This window comes from Manis javanica, chromosome 1 (genome assembly GCF_040802235.1).
Source record: "Manis javanica isolate MJ-LG chromosome 1, MJ_LKY, whole genome shotgun sequence".
NCBI classification, from domain to species: Eukaryota; Metazoa; Chordata; class Mammalia; order Pholidota; family Manidae; genus Manis; species Manis javanica.
In genome coordinates, this window is record NC_133156.1 from 137,926,853 (window position 1) to 137,946,328 (window position 19,476).

General features: G+C 41.1%; 1 protein-coding gene across 1 annotated transcript in view; it reads left to right on the forward strand.

Annotated features, from left to right (window-relative positions):
- Window positions 1-19,476, forward strand: part of MYO10 (myosin X) — a 200,490-nt gene that overhangs the window by 87,592 nt on the left and 93,422 nt on the right. Inside the window, exon 4 of the mRNA XM_017653599.3 lies at window positions 14,343-14,530. Within this exon, the coding sequence (XP_017509088.2) occupies window positions 14,343-14,530 (188 nt within the window). The remainder of the gene's footprint in view (window positions 1-14,342; window positions 14,531-19,476) is intronic.

The following is a 19,476-nucleotide window of genomic DNA, read 5'->3' on the forward strand; positions in this document are numbered from 1 at the left end:
TGATTCAGCCCTGCCTCTGTGCCAGGCTGAGTGCTAGCCTCCAAGAAGGCAAAATTACTCCTGTTCATAGTAATTATTCTTAAAAGATTGGATGAATGAAAGGCACTGCGTCCAAAGACCTCCTGGTTTATTGGTGAAGACAGACACAAGCACATCATTGACAAGAGCTCAGGGTGACAATGAGTGTGAAAAGAGGACTTACTGGGAACACAAAGACTGAGGGTCCGAAGGAGAAGATGAAGTTAGGGTCAGAGAGTGATGCCCGGCAGGGGCGCTAGTTGCGCCAAGTTCTGAAGCACTCATTTGGCTGGGAAGGAGGGTGGCTCACTACTAGCGGAAGGTCAGCATGTACAAAGACTTGAAATGGTGCAGTGCATTGTCCAACTGCAGGGACACTCAGGATGCTGGGGGTGAAGTGTGTGCAGTGGAATGACAAGGTGGTCAAAGCAGGTGAGGAAGGGCTCTGTGTGTGAGTTAATGAGTTTGAATTTATGTGTGAAGACTGGGGGGGACAGGTTTAGAGTGAGTCCTGGGAAAACTCACTCTGGCTGCAGGGGATAGAGAAGTACAGCAGGTATCCAGTCCAGGAGGAGGGATGACCAGGAAACCAGATGGTAAATGATAGGGTTCTGAACCTGGCCTTGGGGAGTTTGAGTATGAAGGATACCAAGAGGTAGAATTTACATGTTTGATTGGGTTTGGGGGACAAGTAGGCTGAATTTCTGTAGGACAACTCCCAGATTTCTAGATGAACCATTTGAGTAGTCCACAGTTCCATTTGTCAAGATGTGACTGAGAAAAAACAGGTGTTTGGAGAGATGATCCTTGTCCATTTGGATTTGACATAAGAGGAATCCAAGTAAAGATGTCCTATGGGCTATTGAGTATGTGGATCTGTAATTCAAAACTGAAGCTGTGTCACAGAGAAAGATTTGGGGAGTAAGTCACTGCCATATTTCGCTGAGATGATCAAGAGAGAAGGAAGGAGGTGAATGGTGGGTGGGAAATAAATCTGGCTAACGATTCCCACTTAACAAGTTCTTTCCCTTAAGAAAGTATGCTGTGGTACGGACTTTAACCAATTTCCCAAGTGGATTTCAGATTACTTGTTCTACATCCAGCTTTTCAGGACGACATGATGAAGAACGTTGTGGCTATATTTTCATTAACAGAAACAATACTAAATACCTCTGATTTATGTATGACATTCACACAGCAATCCTGTAGGGGAACGGGATGTATTGTTACTGCTGATCAGCATCATAGTCCCAGAAGTGTTAAGCAGTGTGCCTGCAAAGGTAGTTAGAGGCCGAGAACCTCTGGGTCTCCTGATTTGACCAAACCTTACTGTCTAGATCATTTGTTCCCGTGTTAGAAAAGTGACTTCCCAGCAGTAGCATGAATCCTTCCATATCTACAAGCAGAGTGTGTGTAAGGCCAGTGGGTTATTTCTAGTTTTTTATTTTTTTCAGCGGGAGCTTAGATACTCAGTGTTACACCCTTACGCCTTTTGAAAACGATGAGTTGATAGATTTTGGATGAAACGCCTGCAAGTGAGTTTTGCCCAACATTGTTAAGCAATATGTGCGCAGCTGTTCCATATTATGAAAATGGGCAAGGAAATGTATTTTTTGGTGAGTTATGTGGAACTTCTCTGACTAGAAAAGTTTTTTCTATGCTTCAAAATAGAATGTACTTTCTATTTCTGAAAAAGCCTTTGAAATCACCAAGCTATTTATTCTCATGGAATTTGGAATCCAATATGAGGAAACCAGTACCTGGCCCTGCCTCATGCTGGAGAGGTGTGTGCATCCTGAGTCTTACCAGCATGGTGTCTTCATGGCTGTCTCTGGAGCAGCAGTAATGCCTCTTTATGGAGTGATAAATGGTACAGGCATGTAACAAATGTTGCCTCCCAGTCCTTAGGATTTCTTCCTACATTTTATCTTTGTTTTGTGTGGTGCTTAATTTACAACTTGGCCCTTCTCCCCCGCTGCTCCCCCAGTTGCCATTTTTACTTACGTTGCATGTTGAACTTTCTTTATTCAATGAATCTCTTATCCGAGCAGCCTTTGTTTCAGTGGCAAAAATAATCCACGCAAGGTGGTCTTTTTGAGGTACTGATAAATTATTTTTGCTGATGGACATCTTGGATTTCACCTGAATTGTCTTTGAATAAACTCTTAGAAACTATTACTATTGTTGCTGTATTGTTTTGCCCTTCTGTTCAGGGAGGCTCATTGGACATGGATATGGGCATAGACAGTGAAAACACAGTAACTGAAGGTGCCCCCTTTCTGTAACTCTTACGAGAATAATTCATTAGGACACTGTTCTGTCACCTTTTTGGAGCCATTCTATTCCCTTCTCAACTCTGAGTGGGTTGACCTGGAAGGTCATGGGAGCTATGGAAGAGTTTTAAGATGAGAGCTTTCATCTTCAGAAGTTCATATGTCAAGTGTGGAGCTTGGATGGAGCTTGCAAGAGAGGGAAATCGGTGAGGAAGGAGGCTTTTGTAGAGCCTAAGCAGGTGAGGCCAGGGTGGGTGGAGATGGAGGGAAAGGGGAAGAGAGTCTAGAGTTAGTTGAACGTGGAGTTGACAGGACATAGAGACGGTGGCCACTGGCAATGAGGCTGGGCAGAGGCCAGGATGATCCTGGTCTGTATGGGGTGAGTGGTGAAGGGGGCACCCCAGACCCACAGTGTGGCACACCCGGGTTCCTGTCCCTGCTCTCCTTCATTGGCCTTGTGTCTGTAGGGGCAATACTTCTGTTCCTTCATCTGTCAGAGGAGCAAAACAGTGGCCTTTGCCCTGCTTATATCTCGAGGTTATGCCAAAGGAAATGAGGGCGTGTGACAACATGCCCACCAAGTAGGATTGTCCTCTATGCCCCACACTTGAAACGTCAGGTTAGGTTGTTTGGGGAAACAAGTTGACTTCACTGTCATTTAAAATCCAGTGACAAGCCTTTTAAGAAATGACTTAGGTTTTTAGCAAGGAGGTGAAATAGTAAAACTTGTGCATTCATGTATTAAGAGCTTAATTTACCCCTGGTACTGAGTAGAGAGCTACTTAGGGTAGAGGGGTATTTTTAAAAAAAAAATTTTATTAAGGTATTATTGATAGACACTCTTATGAAGGTTTCACATGAAAAAACAATGTGGTTACTACATTCACCCATATTATCAAGTCCCCACCTACACCCCATTGCAGTCACTGTCCATCAGTGTAGGAAGATGCCACAGATTCACTATTTGCTTCTCTGTGCTACACTGTTTTCCCCATGATCCCTCACACCGTGTGTACTAAACATAATACCCTTCAATCCCCTTCTCCCTCCCTCCCCACCTCATCCCCCTCCCCTTCCCTTTGGTAACCGCATGTCCCTTCTTGGAATCTGTGAGTCTGCTGATGTTTTGTTCCTTCAGTTTTGCTTCGTTGTTCTACTCCACAAATGAGGGAAATCATTTGGCACTTGTCTTTCTCCAAGAGGGGTATTTTTAACTCTAAATGAGGTGAGGTTTCCTATGATCTTAAAAAATTTAGAAGTTGGGTTCTCCAAACCAGCCAACCAGACACATACTTGACACATTATTTACCTGTGTTTTTTTAAAGAAGAGATTTCAGATGATTGCATTTGGGTTTGAATGAAGTTAGGTCATTTGCTGTTTCTGTAGGTACATGAGAAGCCATTTGTTGAATTTACTGTCCACCACAGCCTATCTATTTCTTAATGAATTGAACTCTTAATGAGACTATTCATCCCTGAAAATCTAAACAACTTTTGTTCTCTGCCTTACTAAATGATCTATAATTTATCACCAGAGTATTTTTATTTCTGAATTTGAGTTAAAATTTAAAGGTTTGTGTCCGAAAATGTTTTACTTAAGTTTAGGAGCTTGATGCTTCTTGTTATTTACTATTAATTCTGTGTTTGTTTTCAGATCTCTCCTTGAACTTATAAAAGAAAAAAAGATTAATGCAGCCTACTAGTACCAAAATTCTCAATATTGCTTAATATATTTTTTTAATTAAAAAAATATTTAATTGTGGTAAGATACACATAACATAAAATTTATCGTCTTGACCATTTTTAAGTATATACAGGTCAGTAGTGCTAAGTATGCTCATGTTGTTGAGAATCTTTTAGAATTGTATACCATTGAAACATCTCCCTCTTCCTTCCCACCAGCCCAGGCACCAAACATTCTACTTGTGTCTCTGAATTTGACTTCAGGTCCTTCATTTGAGTGGAATTTATGCGGTATTTGGTTTTTTGTGACTGGCTTATTTCACTTAGCATAGTGTCCTCAAGTTACATCCATGTTATAGCATGTATCCTTTTTGAAGGCTGAACAATATTCCACTGAATGAATATACTACATTTTGCTTATTCATTCCTCTGCTGATGGATATTTGGGTTGCTCGCACCCTTTTGACTAGTGTGTACTTGATATTTTCTGTACACCCTGTAGAAAGTGAAGTATGAAGAACCATTCTCAACTCAGTAAGAACACAGAGGGAGAGTAGCATGTACTTGGAAAAGAGGTTTAAAGAGAACCTCAGAGATCCAGTCATGCTGTGAGTGTGTGTAGGTTGGTTCTCTCTCAGAGTTTTTAATATGGCCTAAACTGTAGGTGTTTTTTTTGGGTTTTGTTTGTTTTTTTGAACACATGTTTTGTTTGTTGGATATCCCAGCCACAAAATGGGCTCTGAACAGTGGCACCTACATTCTTAAAAAGAGTCACTTTGGAATATAATCCAAACAGTGGCACCTACATTCTTAAAAAGAGTCACTTTGGAATATAATGTATACCACCAAATGCTTGGTCTTTCCAAGTCTGGTGCAGCTGTTTATTTCACAATTAAGTGATCTCTCTGCACCCAGCAAGGAGAAGGGTTCTGAACATTTTGGAAGAGGAAATTCAATTCCTGGCCTGGTTTAAAGATAAAATAATCATGAGGCATGAAAAATTGTCATGTGGTTTAGGACAGGCATCATCCGAGGTGTTCTTAACTTAACTTGATCAGTGAAAATGTTAAGCAGTTGAAATGGAGATCATTTGAAATTTTTTTTCATTGGATGCATTATATCATGTGTGCAGTGTAAAGGAAAATAAAAGCCTGGCTTGGTATTGTCTTAAATTAACAATACAGCAAAGGTGACTTTTATCTGCCTACTCTTCCAGCATCTTCAGCCATCCCTCCAACACAGCAGGTCCCAAGAGGAAAAAGCCTTGGACCTTTTATTCTATAGGAGGTTTGGAGCCAGCTGAGGTAGGAGTGGTTGGTTGCTCAGGAAACGGGGGTAATGAAAGTAAGGATTAGAAGATAGAGTCTTCCTCATTTACTGCAGACATCACTTTCATGCTGAGTGCCTGGGTGAGACCAGAAATCCTCAAGAAAAGATAAATCAGGTACACCAACCAGGGTTTGAAAATATAAAGGCATGTAAGAGGACACTAATAAATGGAAATTCATCCCATGCTCTTGGGTAGGAAGAATTAATGTTGTCAAAATGGCCATCATACCTAAAGCAATCTACAGATTCAATGCAATCCCTATCAAAATACAGCATTCTTCAATGAACCAGAGAAAATGGTTCTAAAATTCATATGGAACCACAAAAGACCCGGAATAGCCAAAGCAATCTTGAGAAGGAAGAATAGAGCAGGGGGAATCTCACTTCCTAACTTCAAGCTCTATTATAAAGCCACAGTAATCAAGACAATTTGGTACTGGTACAAGAACAGACCCACAGACCAGTGGAGCAAAATAGAGAGTCCAGACATTAACCCAAATATATATGGTCAATTAATATATGATATAGGAGCCATGGATATACAATGGGAATACAACAGCCTCTTCAACAGCTGGTGTTGACAAAACTGGCCAGCTACATGTAAGAGAATGAAACTGGATTACTGTCTAACCCCATACACAAAAGTAATCTCAAAATGGATCAAAGACCTGAATGTAAGTCATGAAACCATTAAACTCTTAGAAGAAAACATAGGCAAAACTCTCTTGAATATAAACAAGAACAACTTTTTCATGAGCATATCTACCTGGGCAAGAGAAACAAAAGCAAAAATGAACAAGCGGGACTATATCAAACTAAAAAACTTCCCTATAGCAAAGGACACCACAAGTAGAACAAAAAGACATCCTACGGTTTGGGAGAATATATTCATAAATGATTTATCCAATAAGGGGTTGACATCCAAAATATATAAAGAACTCATGTGCCTCAACAAACAAAAAGCAAATAATCCAATTAAAAAATGGGCAGAAGATCTGAACAGAGACTTCTCCAAAGAAGAAATTTAAATGGTCAACAGGCACATGAAAAGATGTTCCACGTTGCTAATTATCATGGAAATGCAAATTAAAACCACAATGAGATATCACCTCACACCAGGTAGGATGGCCAACATCCAAAAGACAAACAACAAATGCTGGTGAGAATGTGGAGAAAGGGGAACCTTCCTACACTGCTGCTGGGAATGTACATTAGTTCAACCATTGTGGAAAGCAGTATGAAGGTTCCTCCAAAAACTAAAAATAGAAATACCATTTGATCCAGGAATTTCACTCCTCAGAATTTACCTTACAAATGCAGGATCCCAGATTCAAGAAGACATATGTTACCCCTATGTGTATTGTAGCACTATTTACAATAGCCAAGACATGGAAGCAACCTAAGTGTCCATCAGTAGATGAATGGATAAAGAAGATGTGGTACATATACACAATGGAATATTATTCAGCCATAAGAAGAAAACAAATCCAACATTTGCAACAACATGGATGGAGCTGGAGTGTATTATGCTCAGTGAAATAAGCCAGGCAGAGAAAGACAAGTACCAATGATTTCACTCATTTGTGGAGTATAACAACAAAGCAAAACTGAAGAAACAAAACAGCAGCAGAAGCACAGAACCCAAGAATGGACTAACAGTTACCAAAGGGAAAGGGTCTGGGGAGGATGAGTGGAAAGGGAGATGTAAGGGGATTAAGGAGTATTATGATTAGCACACATAATATAGTGGGGGCACATGGGGAAGACACTATAGCACAGAGAAGACAAGTAGTGACTCTATAACATCTTACTATGCTGATGGATGTGACTATAATGGGGTATGTGGTGGGGACTTGATAATGGGGGAATCTAGTAATGACAATGTTGCTCTTATGATTGTATATTAATAATACCATAATAATACAAAAAAATACAAAGGCATATATGTTTGCTTCCAGAAGTTTTCCATCAAAATGAGGAAAAGCAAGGCTCTCTTACACAAAGCAGTGAAAGTTATTAGTAATGTTTCTATGGAATGTACAGTTTTTCAACATATGATACAGAACCACATTTTCTTCATGGCAGCTCACAAATCTGACTCATAAGATGTTGAAAATGCATTCCTCATCTTTCAGAGTCAGACACAAAGATCAGTACTGGTTTAGGAAAAGCATACAACCACCAGAGCCATTTGGTGGTCATTTGGTATGAATAATGTTTACTCATATATAACTAGACTTAACTTTGTAATTGTTTTTCATCCCCACCCCACCCCTGATACGTGCCTTTTGCAGATGCTTGTGAAGCTGTTCTGTTTCACTGCGTGTGTGCTTGTCATCTCTAGAACGACGCCCACTCAACTGTGGGAGCTGTCTTTACATCTAGGGTTGAAATGGTTTTTCTGAGTCAGAGAAACTAGCTCGGGCTTTAGCTCATAGGCCAGTGGGGAAAGAGAGGTCATGATATGTGATGGGTCACCACGTGTGACCACCAGCAGGATATTGCCGGTTCTGCAGGCTGTCTTTGTGCTGAATGCCTGCTTGGAGTGCCTGGCTTCCCTTCTCTACAGTCATTGGGTGGGGAGGGAGGGCACGTGTGTGTGGTCTGTAACTGCCACAGCCACCTACCACATTGTCATTCTGAAACACTTAGAAAGTATTTCATGAGGTAAAGTGCCATGTGAATTACTTAAAAATGAAACGCATGAGACCAATTTGGATGTTCTAGCTTCATCTTTGCTAAAGAGCTTAACACCCTTGGGTCTCCTTCCCTGCACAAAACCCATGTTTCCGCACTGTCAGGATGAGCAATACCTTAAGGGATTCTGTGCAACTAGTGACGTTCCCCAGCCAGGTGGGGGATAGCATGCCTATGAGGTTTTGACCAAAATACTCTCTTTTAAAGGAAAGGTTTTGTGAGGAGGTTATGTTTTCTTTTCTCTGCATTTTTTTAAATTAAGGTATCATTGACATAAAATCTTACAAAGGTTTCACGTGAGCAACATTGTGGTTACTATATCCACCCATATTATCAAGTCCCCACCACACCCCATTTCAGTCACTGTCCATCAGCATAGTAAGATGCTATAGACTCACTAGTTGTCTTCTCTGTGCTATACTGTCTTCCCATTGACCCCTCCCACATTATATGCTAATTGTACTGCCCCTTAATCCCCTTACCCCTCCCTCCCAACACACTCCCCCCAACCTTTTCCCTTCAGTAGCTGCTAGTCTCTTCTTGGACTCTGTGAGTCTGCTGCTGTTTTGTTCCCTCAGTTTTGCTTCATTGTTATACTCGACAAATGAGTGAAGTCATTTGGTACTTGTCTTTCTCTGCCTGGCTTATTTCACTGAGTGTAATATTCTCCATCTCCATTCATGTTGTTGCAAGTGGTAAGATTTGTTTCTTTCTTATGGCTAAATAGTATTCCATTGTGTATATGTACCACATCTTCTTTATCCATTCATCTACTGATGGATGCATAGGTTGCTTCCGTATTTTGGTTATTGTAAATAGTGCTGCGATAAACATAGGGGTGCATATGTCTTTTTGAATCTGGGATCTTCTTTTCTTTGGGTAAATTCCTGGGAGTAGAATTCCTGGGTCAAATGGTATTTCTATCTTTAGTTTTTGAGGAACCTCCATATTGCTTTCCGCAATGGTTGAACTAGCTTACATTCCCAGCAGCAGTGTAGGAGGGTTCCCCTTTCTTCACAACCTCGTCAGCATTTGTTGTTCCTGGTCTTTTGGATGTTGGCCATCCTACCTGGTGTGAGGTGATACCTCATTGTGGTTTTAATTTGTATTTCCCTGATAATTAGCAATGTGGAGCATCTTTTCATGTGCCTGTTGGCCATCTGAATTTCTTCTTTGGAGAAGTGTCTGTTCATATCCTCTGCCTGTTTTTTAATCGGGTTATTTGCTTTTTGGGTGTTGAGACGTGTGAGTTCCTGATATATTTTGCATGTTAACCCCTTACTGGATCTGTCATTTATGAATATATTCTCCCATTCTGTAGGTATCATTTGCTGTATGGAAGCTTTTTAGTTTGATGTAGTCCCATTTGTTCATTTTTGCTTTTGTTTCCCTTGCCTGGAGAGATGTGTTCAGGAAAACGTTGCTCATGTTTATATTGAAGAGATTTTTGCCTATTTTTTCTTCTAAGAGTTTTATGGTTTCATGACTTACTTTTAGGTCTTGGGTCCATTTTGAGTTTACTTTTGTGTATGGAGTCACACAATAATGCAGGTTCATTCTCTTGCATGTAGCTGTGCAGTTTTGCCAACACCATTTGTTGAAGAGGCTGTCATTTCCCCATTGTATATCCATGGCTCCTTTATCATATATTAATTCACCATATATGCTTGGGTTTATATCTGGACTCTCTGTTCCACTGATACGTGAGTCTGTTCTTGTGCCAGGACCAAATTGTTTTGATTGCTGTGGCTTTGTAGTAGAGCTTGAAGTTGGGGAGCATAATCCCCCCAGCTTTATACTTCCTTTTTAGGATTTCTTTGGCTATTCGGGGTCTTTTGTGGTTCCATATGAATTTTAAAACTATTTATTCTGGTTTGTTGAAGAATGTTGTTGATATTTTGACAGGGATTGCATTGAATCTGTAGATTGCTTTAGGCACAATGACTATTTTGACAATATTAATTCTTCCTATCCATGAGCATGGGATGTATTTCCATTTATTGGTGTCATCTTTAATTTCTCTCATGAGTGTCCTGTAGTTTTCAGGGTATCAGTCTTTCACTTCCTTGGTTAGGTTTATTCCTAGGTTTTTTATTCTTTTTGATGCAGTTGTGAATGGAATTGTTTTCCTGATTTCTCTTTCTGCTAGTTCACTGTTAGTGTATAGGAATGCAACAGATATCTGTTTATTAATTTTGTATCCTGCAACTTTGCTGATTTCAGTTATTACTTCTAGTAGTTTTTAGTGAATTCTTTACAGTTTTTTATGTACAGTATCATATCATCTGCAAATAGTGACAGTTTAACTTTTTCCTTACCAATCTGAATGCCTTTTACTTCTTTGTGTTGTCTGAATGTGGCTGGGACCTCCAATACTGAAATGAAAGTGGGGAGAGTGGACATCCTTGTCTTGTTCCTGATACTAGAGGAAAAGCTTTTATCTTCTCACTGTTAAGTATGATGTTGGCTGTGGGTTTGCCATATATGGCCTTTATCATCTTGAGGTACTTGCCCTCTATACCCATTCTGTTGAGAGTTTTTATCATAAATGGATGTTAAATTTTGTGGAATGCTTTTTCAGCATTTATTGAGATCATGTGATTCTTGTCCTTTTGTTGATGCGGTATATGATGTTGATGGATTTTTGAATATTGTACCATCCTTGCATCCCTGAAATAAATCCTATTTGAATGTGATGGATGATCTTTTTGATGTATTTTTGAATTCAGTTTGCTGATATTGAGTATTTTTGCATCTCTGTTAATCAGGTACATTGGTCTGTAACTTAATTTTTTTATGGTGTCTTTGCCTGGTTTTGGTATTAGAGTGATGTTGGCCTCATGGAATGAGCTTAGAAGTATCCCCTCCTTTTCTACTTTTGGAAAACTTTGAGGATGGATATTAGGTCTTCACTAAATGTTTGATAAAATTCAGTGGTGAAGCCATTTGGTCCAGAGTTTTGTTCTTAGTTAGTTTTTTAAATACCAGTTAAATTTCATTGCTGGTAACTGGTCTGTTCAGATTTTTTGTTTCTTCCTGGGTCAGCCTTGGAAGGTTATATTTTTCTAGAAAGCTGTCCATTTCTTCTAGGTTATCCAATTGCTTATAATTTTTCATAGTATTCTCTAATAGTTCTTTGTATTTCTGTGGTGTAGTGATTTGTCCCTTCTCATACATGATTCTGTTTATGTGTGTAGACTTTTTTTTTTGGTAAGTCCGTCTAGGGGTTTATCTATTTTGTTTATTTTCTCAGCCTGCTCCTGGTTTCATCAATTCTTTCTATTGTTTTATTCTTCTGGATTTTATTTATTTCTGCTCTGATCAGGTTATGTTTTCTTATGAGTAAATCAAATACTTAAAAATGCTCATATCAGAATTTTACAAAAACCATTCAAACATGTTGTGAACCGGGTATGCAAAATTTTCAGCATGTGGGCATGTTACTGTCTTAAACATTTGTTAATGGTATTTAATAATCAACTTGATTCTCTGACTGCGGCTTTATGTTTTACGTGTAAATAAAGAAGGTTACAGGATGCCTAAGCTGTTTTAAGAGAGCTGGCACTGTCTGTCTTGACTTGCCAAAGTAGCGGGAGAGAACATATTTCACAGAGAAATGAACAGTTTGAACATCTCATAGAATAAAATATATATATATACACACAACTGCCAAAAGTGTAGAAACAGGCCCAACATTCTAGACAAAGCAGAGGACACACAGCCAGAGCCTCAAGTACTGCCTTTCTGCCTGCCTCATCTCTGCAAACAGTTGACATGAAAGAAGGTTCCAGAGCCTGTGTTCAAGGCATTCCTGGGAGCCAGGGTTCTCTGTTCTCCTCTAGAAGTGAGACACTTACCTTCCCTAGAGGAAAAAGCAGTTCCTGTCTTTCCTTCCACTAGGTCTTCCCTGCAGTGCTATGACATGGCAAAACAGGTTCTCTGAAGAGTTGAGGTTTTCAAAGACCTGAATATTTACCTGTGAAAGCACATCATCTTTTTCTTTTTTTAAACTGAGTGAAATTCACATTTAAATTAACCACTTTACAGCCTACCATTTAGTAGCATTTAGTATATTAACAATGTTGTACAACCAGCACCTCTATCTAGTTCCAAAATATTTTCATCACCCCCCACCCCCAAATGGAAACCCAGTACCCCCTAAGCAGTCATTCCCCACCCAACCCCTATCCCCACTCCTACCTCCATTCAAGTAACTGCCATCAGTCTGTCTGTCTCTATGGAGTTACCTGTTCTGGATTTGTGAATAACTGGGTCTTGATGCCTTAGTGTCTTGTTTTCAAGGTTCCTGAATGTTGCAGCATGTAGCAGTACTTATTCCTCAGTGTCGCTGAATCCTATTCCCCTGTCTGGCTAGACCACATCTTGTGTACTCATGTATCTGATCATTGACATCGGGTTGCTTCCACCTTTCGACTCTTCTGGACAAAGCTTTGTATTTGTTGGAGTACCTGTTTTTATCCTGGATCTATTCCTTGGAGCAGAATCCTTGGGTCATATGGTAATGACTCTTTTTTATGTTTTTAACCTTTTGTAGTTCAGAATATTTCCAAAACATTATGAACCTCCTTCCATTTGAAAACAGTTTCACGAAACACAGGGAACATAAGAGATTCTGTTTGATGTTCCTGGCAGTCACTGGGAACAAAAACGACTACTAATTGTTATAACATGCTGCAGATGGCGCTCAGGATGTTTCAGCTTCCTGTCTAGTGTTTCTTGCTTTTTCCCTCCGCTGCATTGCCACACCTTGCCAGTGAATATGAGAAGTCCCTGGATTTGGGTTACCTTGGTTCATATCTCACCTCACCTCTACCTCCATGTGACACACAATTTATCACTGTTATTCAGAGTCCTCACCTGAAAAATAGGTGTATTAACACTGTGCCTGTCCTCAGGTTATTGTGAATTCAGGCCCTGTGTGTTAGTCTGTTCAGCTGCCATATGAAATATTACGGCCTGGGTGCTTAAACAATAGCAATTTATTTTCTCACAGTTCTGGAGGTTAGAAGTCTGAGATCAAAGTGTGAGCAGATTTAGTTACTCCTGAGGGCTCCTCCTTGGCTTGCAGATGGCTGCCTTCTTGTGTCTGTGCATGATTTTAACTCTATGCACCGTTCCTGGTGTTTCTTCATGCATCTGAATTTCCTCTACATAAAAGGATGCCTTCCAGATTGCATTAGGGCCCACCCTACAGGCCTCATTTTATTCTAATCCTCTCTCCAAAGGCCCTACCTTCAAATATAGTTACATTCTGAGGTACGGGGCTATTAGGGCTTCAGCACAAGAATCTGGGGGCACACAATTCAGCCCATCCACAAAGCCCTTGTCCATGCCCACGTGCCATAGAGGAGGGCTGGTGGATGATGGTGGGTACACCCTCTACTTCCACCCTTTCTGCTCTGCTTCTTAGCTCACCTGAGCCTGGAGACTAGCTCAGCAAACTTGGTTAGCATTTCTTGCTGAGGTCCAAAGTTGGGTCCATATGGAAGAGGTATACGATGTGACTCTCTAATGACTCTACCCTATGTTTTGCTGCTCTGAAGGTTGTGCTTATGGCCTGGATTTTGTTCCTTAAAGATAAGACTGTGGGTCAGCTAAGTTCCAGGTAAGTTATTTAGCACTTTAATGAGGTGTTTGCAATTACTAAATGAATATCCAGTGTTTTCAAAAGAGTCTTGTTTCTTTTTTGAAGGTGTGGTTTATGTATATAACATAAAATGTAGCATTTTCGACTACTTTTAAGTGTAGAGGTCAGCACATTAAGTGCATTTACAGCATTGTACAACTACTACTGTCTGCCTCCAGAACCTTCTCACAACCCTGGACAGAAACTCCATGCCCACTGAACACTAACTCTCCATTCCCCTCTCCCCAGCTGCTGTCTCTAGTCATTTCTTTTATCAGCCACTCGATGAGGAAGGAGCCTGTAATGGGACAGTCTGTTCTACTCAAAGACAGTTAGGTCACCAGGGACCAGGGATTTGGGGCTGGGCTGCTTTCCTTACTTACCTTTCACTACAAGCTCTCTTTGAAATGACTCCATGCATTGTGTAGAATGGCAAGATTTTGTACAAAAAAGAACAGGAAAGAGTGTGCGGTGGAGAGAAGCCCTCTTTCCATTTAATGCACCTGCAGGTGGATTCTGTTGAAGTTCCACCAGGTGGCTTCAGGGAGAGCATGGACCAGCCCCTGGGGGGCATCGAGGCCAGCACCTGCCGTGTGGATCCCGGCAGGGTGGAGGCGAGCAGCCCTTGCCCAGCACCCCCATCCTGGTGCTGTGTGTGACTGGCGTCCCTGTCTCCCCACCCCGTGTACTTGCAGACCTACATCGGCTCCATCATCGCCTCTGTGAACCCCTACAAGACCATCACAGGCCTGTACGAGCGCACCACCATGGAGCGGTACAGCAAGTGCCACCTGGGGGAGCTGCCCCCCCACGTCTTCGCTATCGCCAACGAGTGCTACCGTTGCCTGTGGAAGCGCCACGACAACCAGTGCGTCCTCATCAGGTAACCACCGCGGGGCTCTGGAGGGGACGTTTCCAGGGCGCAGCCAAGCCCGCTGGCATCTCAGTCAGACACAAAGCCTGCTTAGAACTAGAACGTTAATGTAAAAATGTTTCATAGGTACCTGAGTTTCCCAGATGGAGTTTTCGATTTTGAGTAGCTTGATAGTCACAGCTTGTGAAAGACAATAGAAGCTCACATAGAACAGCAGGATGTCCCCAATTGGTGGCTCTCGGCCTCAGAATAAGTACTCAGTTGTTCCCTTTATTTATTTGCCATAGTTATTTTTTGGTTTATTCCATTGAGGTATGGTTGTTCTATCGAAATGTCATGTAGTTCATTCAAATCTAAAATATATGTATTCCAGACTGCTGGTCAGAATGCTTGTATATTTGAGCAAGATTTCTTCTGTAATATGGTAAGATTAGATAGAATCTCCCAAATTTAATAATTTTTCATTTTAATTGGACGTTCCTAAAGCATACCTTTGAATTAGGTGTAAAAAAGGGAGCTACTGGTATATATAAAGGAATGATATAGATAGGCATGCTTATTTCAGTTAATTATTTTGGCTAGGGAGAAGGGTCTTGACATACCTATTTCGGTTGGCTCTTACTTGTTTATTAAAATTACCAGAAGCCTTGCTATCAAAATCTACCACTAGGAACTTTTTTTTTAAGACAAAAGAAAAATCAATAAGGTGTATTTCTTTGAAAAATAGTTCTTAATTTTTATTAACTAATTCAAATTGTTGTCCTCATCACCTATATTTTAGTGACATCTGACATCTTACTAATTCTTTTTATTGGACTCATGTTCTAGTGTCAAAAGAAAACACCCCTTTTTGTATATCCAGACCAGACGTGCTGCATGTCACTTTGAGTGAGGTTTCCATGCAATATCCATGCATTCATTCATCTGTCCTTCCAAGCATCCGTTCATGGAGCATGGCTGTTACTGAGACCTGGTAGCTTACCAAAATGGCTGGCATGACGATTTTGACATCTGTTTTAGATGCTAGCTTTCTGGTCCCAACTTGTGGCAAAATAATAATTATTATTTTAAGGGGAAAAGAAAAGCATGTTTGGAATTGGGGGAGATGATAAATCGGACCTCCCTTTCCCCATGTGGATCTCTGATTCAGTGGAAGTAAGGCACAGGGGACAGATGGAAAGCCATATGTCTGCGTTAGACTGCCAGCCAATCGGGCTCACTAGCATGCGGCCCACTATTAGACAGACAGATGACCCACCTGGTCAGGGTACGGGCAGGTAACGGGTGGCATGATCACTGTGGGAAGACAACCCAGGTGGTGGTGAGCAGACCAGCCCTTCCCTGTACCAAAGAAGCCACTCTGTCCCTGTTGGGACTATGGAGTGTGGGGGCAGGCCGATAGCCAGAGAGGGCCCCTGAACCAAGGACATTTGGGAGGCACTCACACTGTCTTGGGTGGAATTTGATGCAAATGGGTAAGAAAGAATGGCCAACAGTTTTTGAAAGGTTCCTATGTATGTATAGGACACTGCCAGGAACTTTTCAGGTAGCAAGTCACTGAAACCTCCTAACAGCCCTTCAATATATGTGCTCTGAGATGACATCTACAGGTACCACACGTAAAAACCTGCTTTCAGAGGTGTATTCTTGCTATTGGCAGTTTTTACCCATTACTCTTGTATGTGGGTCCTTGCTTTTTTAACAATTAGAAATGTATGAGTGAAAGAACCTTCCCTCCCTCATTCATTCATTCATTCATTCATTCATTCCCTTCCTCTCTCTTTCCCTTCCTCCCTCTTTCTGCCTTTTTCTTTAGGGGGAGGGGAGCATCTGGGCCTATGGACTCTTGTCTTCCATCACCATCAAGGATGTGCTGGGCTGTGGAAACAGCTTGGTCAGAGGGACTAAATTTATTCTGTTAAGTAAATATGAATCAGAACTTGCAGTGAATCAAAATGAAGCTCCTTACTTAGTATAAAAACAGCTTTTAAAAGTCACATTCCCAATAAAGTCACTTGCCTTATGACTAGAAGCACCATTTGTAGGCTTTCCGATGACTTCACTGAAGTTCTGATATTACAATTTAAGATCACTATTTCAGCATACAAAAGTATAATTTTTTACGATTAACAAACAGAAAGAAAAATCATTTTAAGAAAATCGAATTGTTATCCACACCTGGTACCTAAATATTTGCCATTGATAATTGCTTGTGTTTATTACTTTCAGTGGAAACTATGAGGCCATGACTAATATATCGCTTGCTAGACAGAGCAACTTAGGAAGAAAGTGAAAAATCCAGTGAGATCATTGTGCATATATATATGTATGTGTAATAAAACGGAAAGGGGTTGGCATTTTCATGCCAAAGACTGCAGTATTTAGAAATATGGTCGGGGCTGAGGGAGGGGGGGCGTGGACCCCAAAGAGAAAGTGTCCATTGTGTAAATGCTTATGTTGAAAAGAGGAACTGTATTTATCTAAATTGACTCAGGAAATGGAGTCTTTGAGAATAGATTTCTCATTAAAATGTTTTGTTTTTTAATAGATAGCTCCAGTTTTTTAAGTGAGGTTGGGGCTGTGGAAATTAACAGAAAATTGAGTATAAAAATAAAAATTGCAGTGTACTAGCCTCAATTTGGCCTTTATTTCCGCAGGCGTGATCTGCCCCCTGGTGGATTCAACATTTACTACTTCAAGATATTCTCTAATACTAATACCTTTAAAACCAGAAATTAAGCCTATCTGGAACTAGACAGGACCTCTTAGATCAATTTTTCTCTCACTTTTTAGGAGCCTTCATCACTTGGCCAAGGTCCCCAGCGAGGTGGTGGCAATGCCACGTCTCTGGGCTTCTAGTCCAAGCCTCCTTCTGGTCTCACTTTCAAGGCTGTTACTTCTCTTACACTCTAGTTTTATTTTGCCATTTTGTGCACACTTAAACAAATGCTTATGCCTTTATAGTTTTTAAAATACAAATACAGAAATTTAAAACTTGCTAATTTTTTTTTTTCAACTAACAAGGTCAACATTTGACCTTGGTTGATCTAGTATGTTTTACATTGACTTCAGTTTTTCATACATTGTATTGGGCAGGCAGAGTTTAGTTCGATTATGGTCTTCTCAGTGTGTATGACCTTTTAAGATAGGAAGTGTAAGTGAAGTGTGTGACTAATTCATCTACGAAATTCATTGCCCAGAACAATGGCTGGTGGAGGGCCAGCATTCAGTAGCTGTCAATCAAAGGATAGATATATGAAGCAACTGTTGGCTTAGGACCTTTTGCATGTTTTGGTTTTCCAAAACTCGAGAAATTTCTTTTTATGTTCTGGAATGATAATTAGGTGTTTGGTCTTTTTCTATTTCCAGTAATATATTTAGAAATGATTGGATCAGAATAGTGAACAAAATTTGCACTTTGGATTTGAAAATCACCAACCAGAATAAGGCGTGGAACAGCTCTCCTGCTCTTGTGGTATGGCAGGTTACTGTACTAGGCTTTTAGGATTTAAAAAACAAACAAAAAACCAGTCACCACCCTTCAGGAACTTCTACCCCAAGGGAAGAAACTGATGGCAAATAAGTAATTTTAGTGCAGCCCACCAAATGCCGTAACAGAAATATGTACCTGGCATTTCACAGGGAAAGATACATATGATCGTGAGTCAAAAAGTATGTAGGAATATGGCCAGCATAGAGAAGTAGGGTACAGAAGCATCTGGTGAAATGAGGAGGATAATTTGGAAATAGAAGGTGTGCCTCTAAGGCTCTGGGATTTGCTGAGGGATGTGAAAGAGCTGGGAAGGCAGAAAAAGGGAGCTGACGTCCATGGAGAAAGACTGATTTTGTGGGGTAATCCTCAGACATGCCTCAGAGGCATTATATGTGGGGAAACGGCTGAGGTCTGTTGAGTGACTTGCCAAGAGACTTTAGGTTTGAGCACTAGGCACAGGATTTGAACTTGCATCTCCCTGTGTTAGTTTCAGATCAGAATCCTACTAACTGGAGCAAGGTCACACCTTAAGGACTTTGTCCTGCTTGCTAAGACCTTTGGGCTGAATCCTATGGGCAGTAGAGAAATTAACTGTCTACTAGCCGGCAACAGGGTGATGAGTGTATATTCTGAGAAAATCATGTGAATCAGGAATTTGATTCACAGGATGGAGAATGTCAGGTGTTAGCAAGTCTTCTGTAAAGAGCCAGGGAGTGTACATATATTTTAGGCATTAGAGGTGAGACCATCTCTGTTACAACTACTATCTCTGCCCTTGGAGGGCAAAAGTGCCCCTAGACATATGCAAATGAAGACAGGGGCTGTGTTCCAAAAAAACTTTATTTACAAAAGCAGGCAGTAGAGCAGATTTGGGAACCATAGTCTGCTGACACCTGCACTGGACTGGGAGACTGGACCATGGGGTGGGTGAAGGGCCCCTGGTCACGTGTGTGAGACCCTCTTCCCTTTCACCTCACCCCCTGTTTAAACCACACATCACCCCAACTCTCCCCCATGGGGTGCCAGCATTCTGGGCTGCCTCGTTACTCTCCGCACACTCCGCAGTCCTTTCCCATCGCCTCATCGTCTAACCAGCCTGCCTTTTCTTTGGATCTACATGACCTCCCAGACCTACACATCACCCCCTGCCAGTTCCCCCATGAGTTCCAAGTGTTTGTTCAAGTGCCCCCGAGGTTCCATCACAGAGATCTCTGATGGGCATGTCCGGGGTGGCGCATCCTAAACTCCTCCTAATTTTCTCTCAAAAATGTGTTCCTCCTCCCATACTTCTCATTCTCAGCAAGTGGACTCTCTCTCCTGCCACATCCCAAGCCTGAGATCAAGAAGTCATTCCCTCCCCACCCCCAGATGAAGGTAAAATGACATACAGTCAAGTGTACTGACCCTATTTACACAGTTTAATGAGAGCTGATGGCTGTGCGCACCTGTACTGCCAGCACCC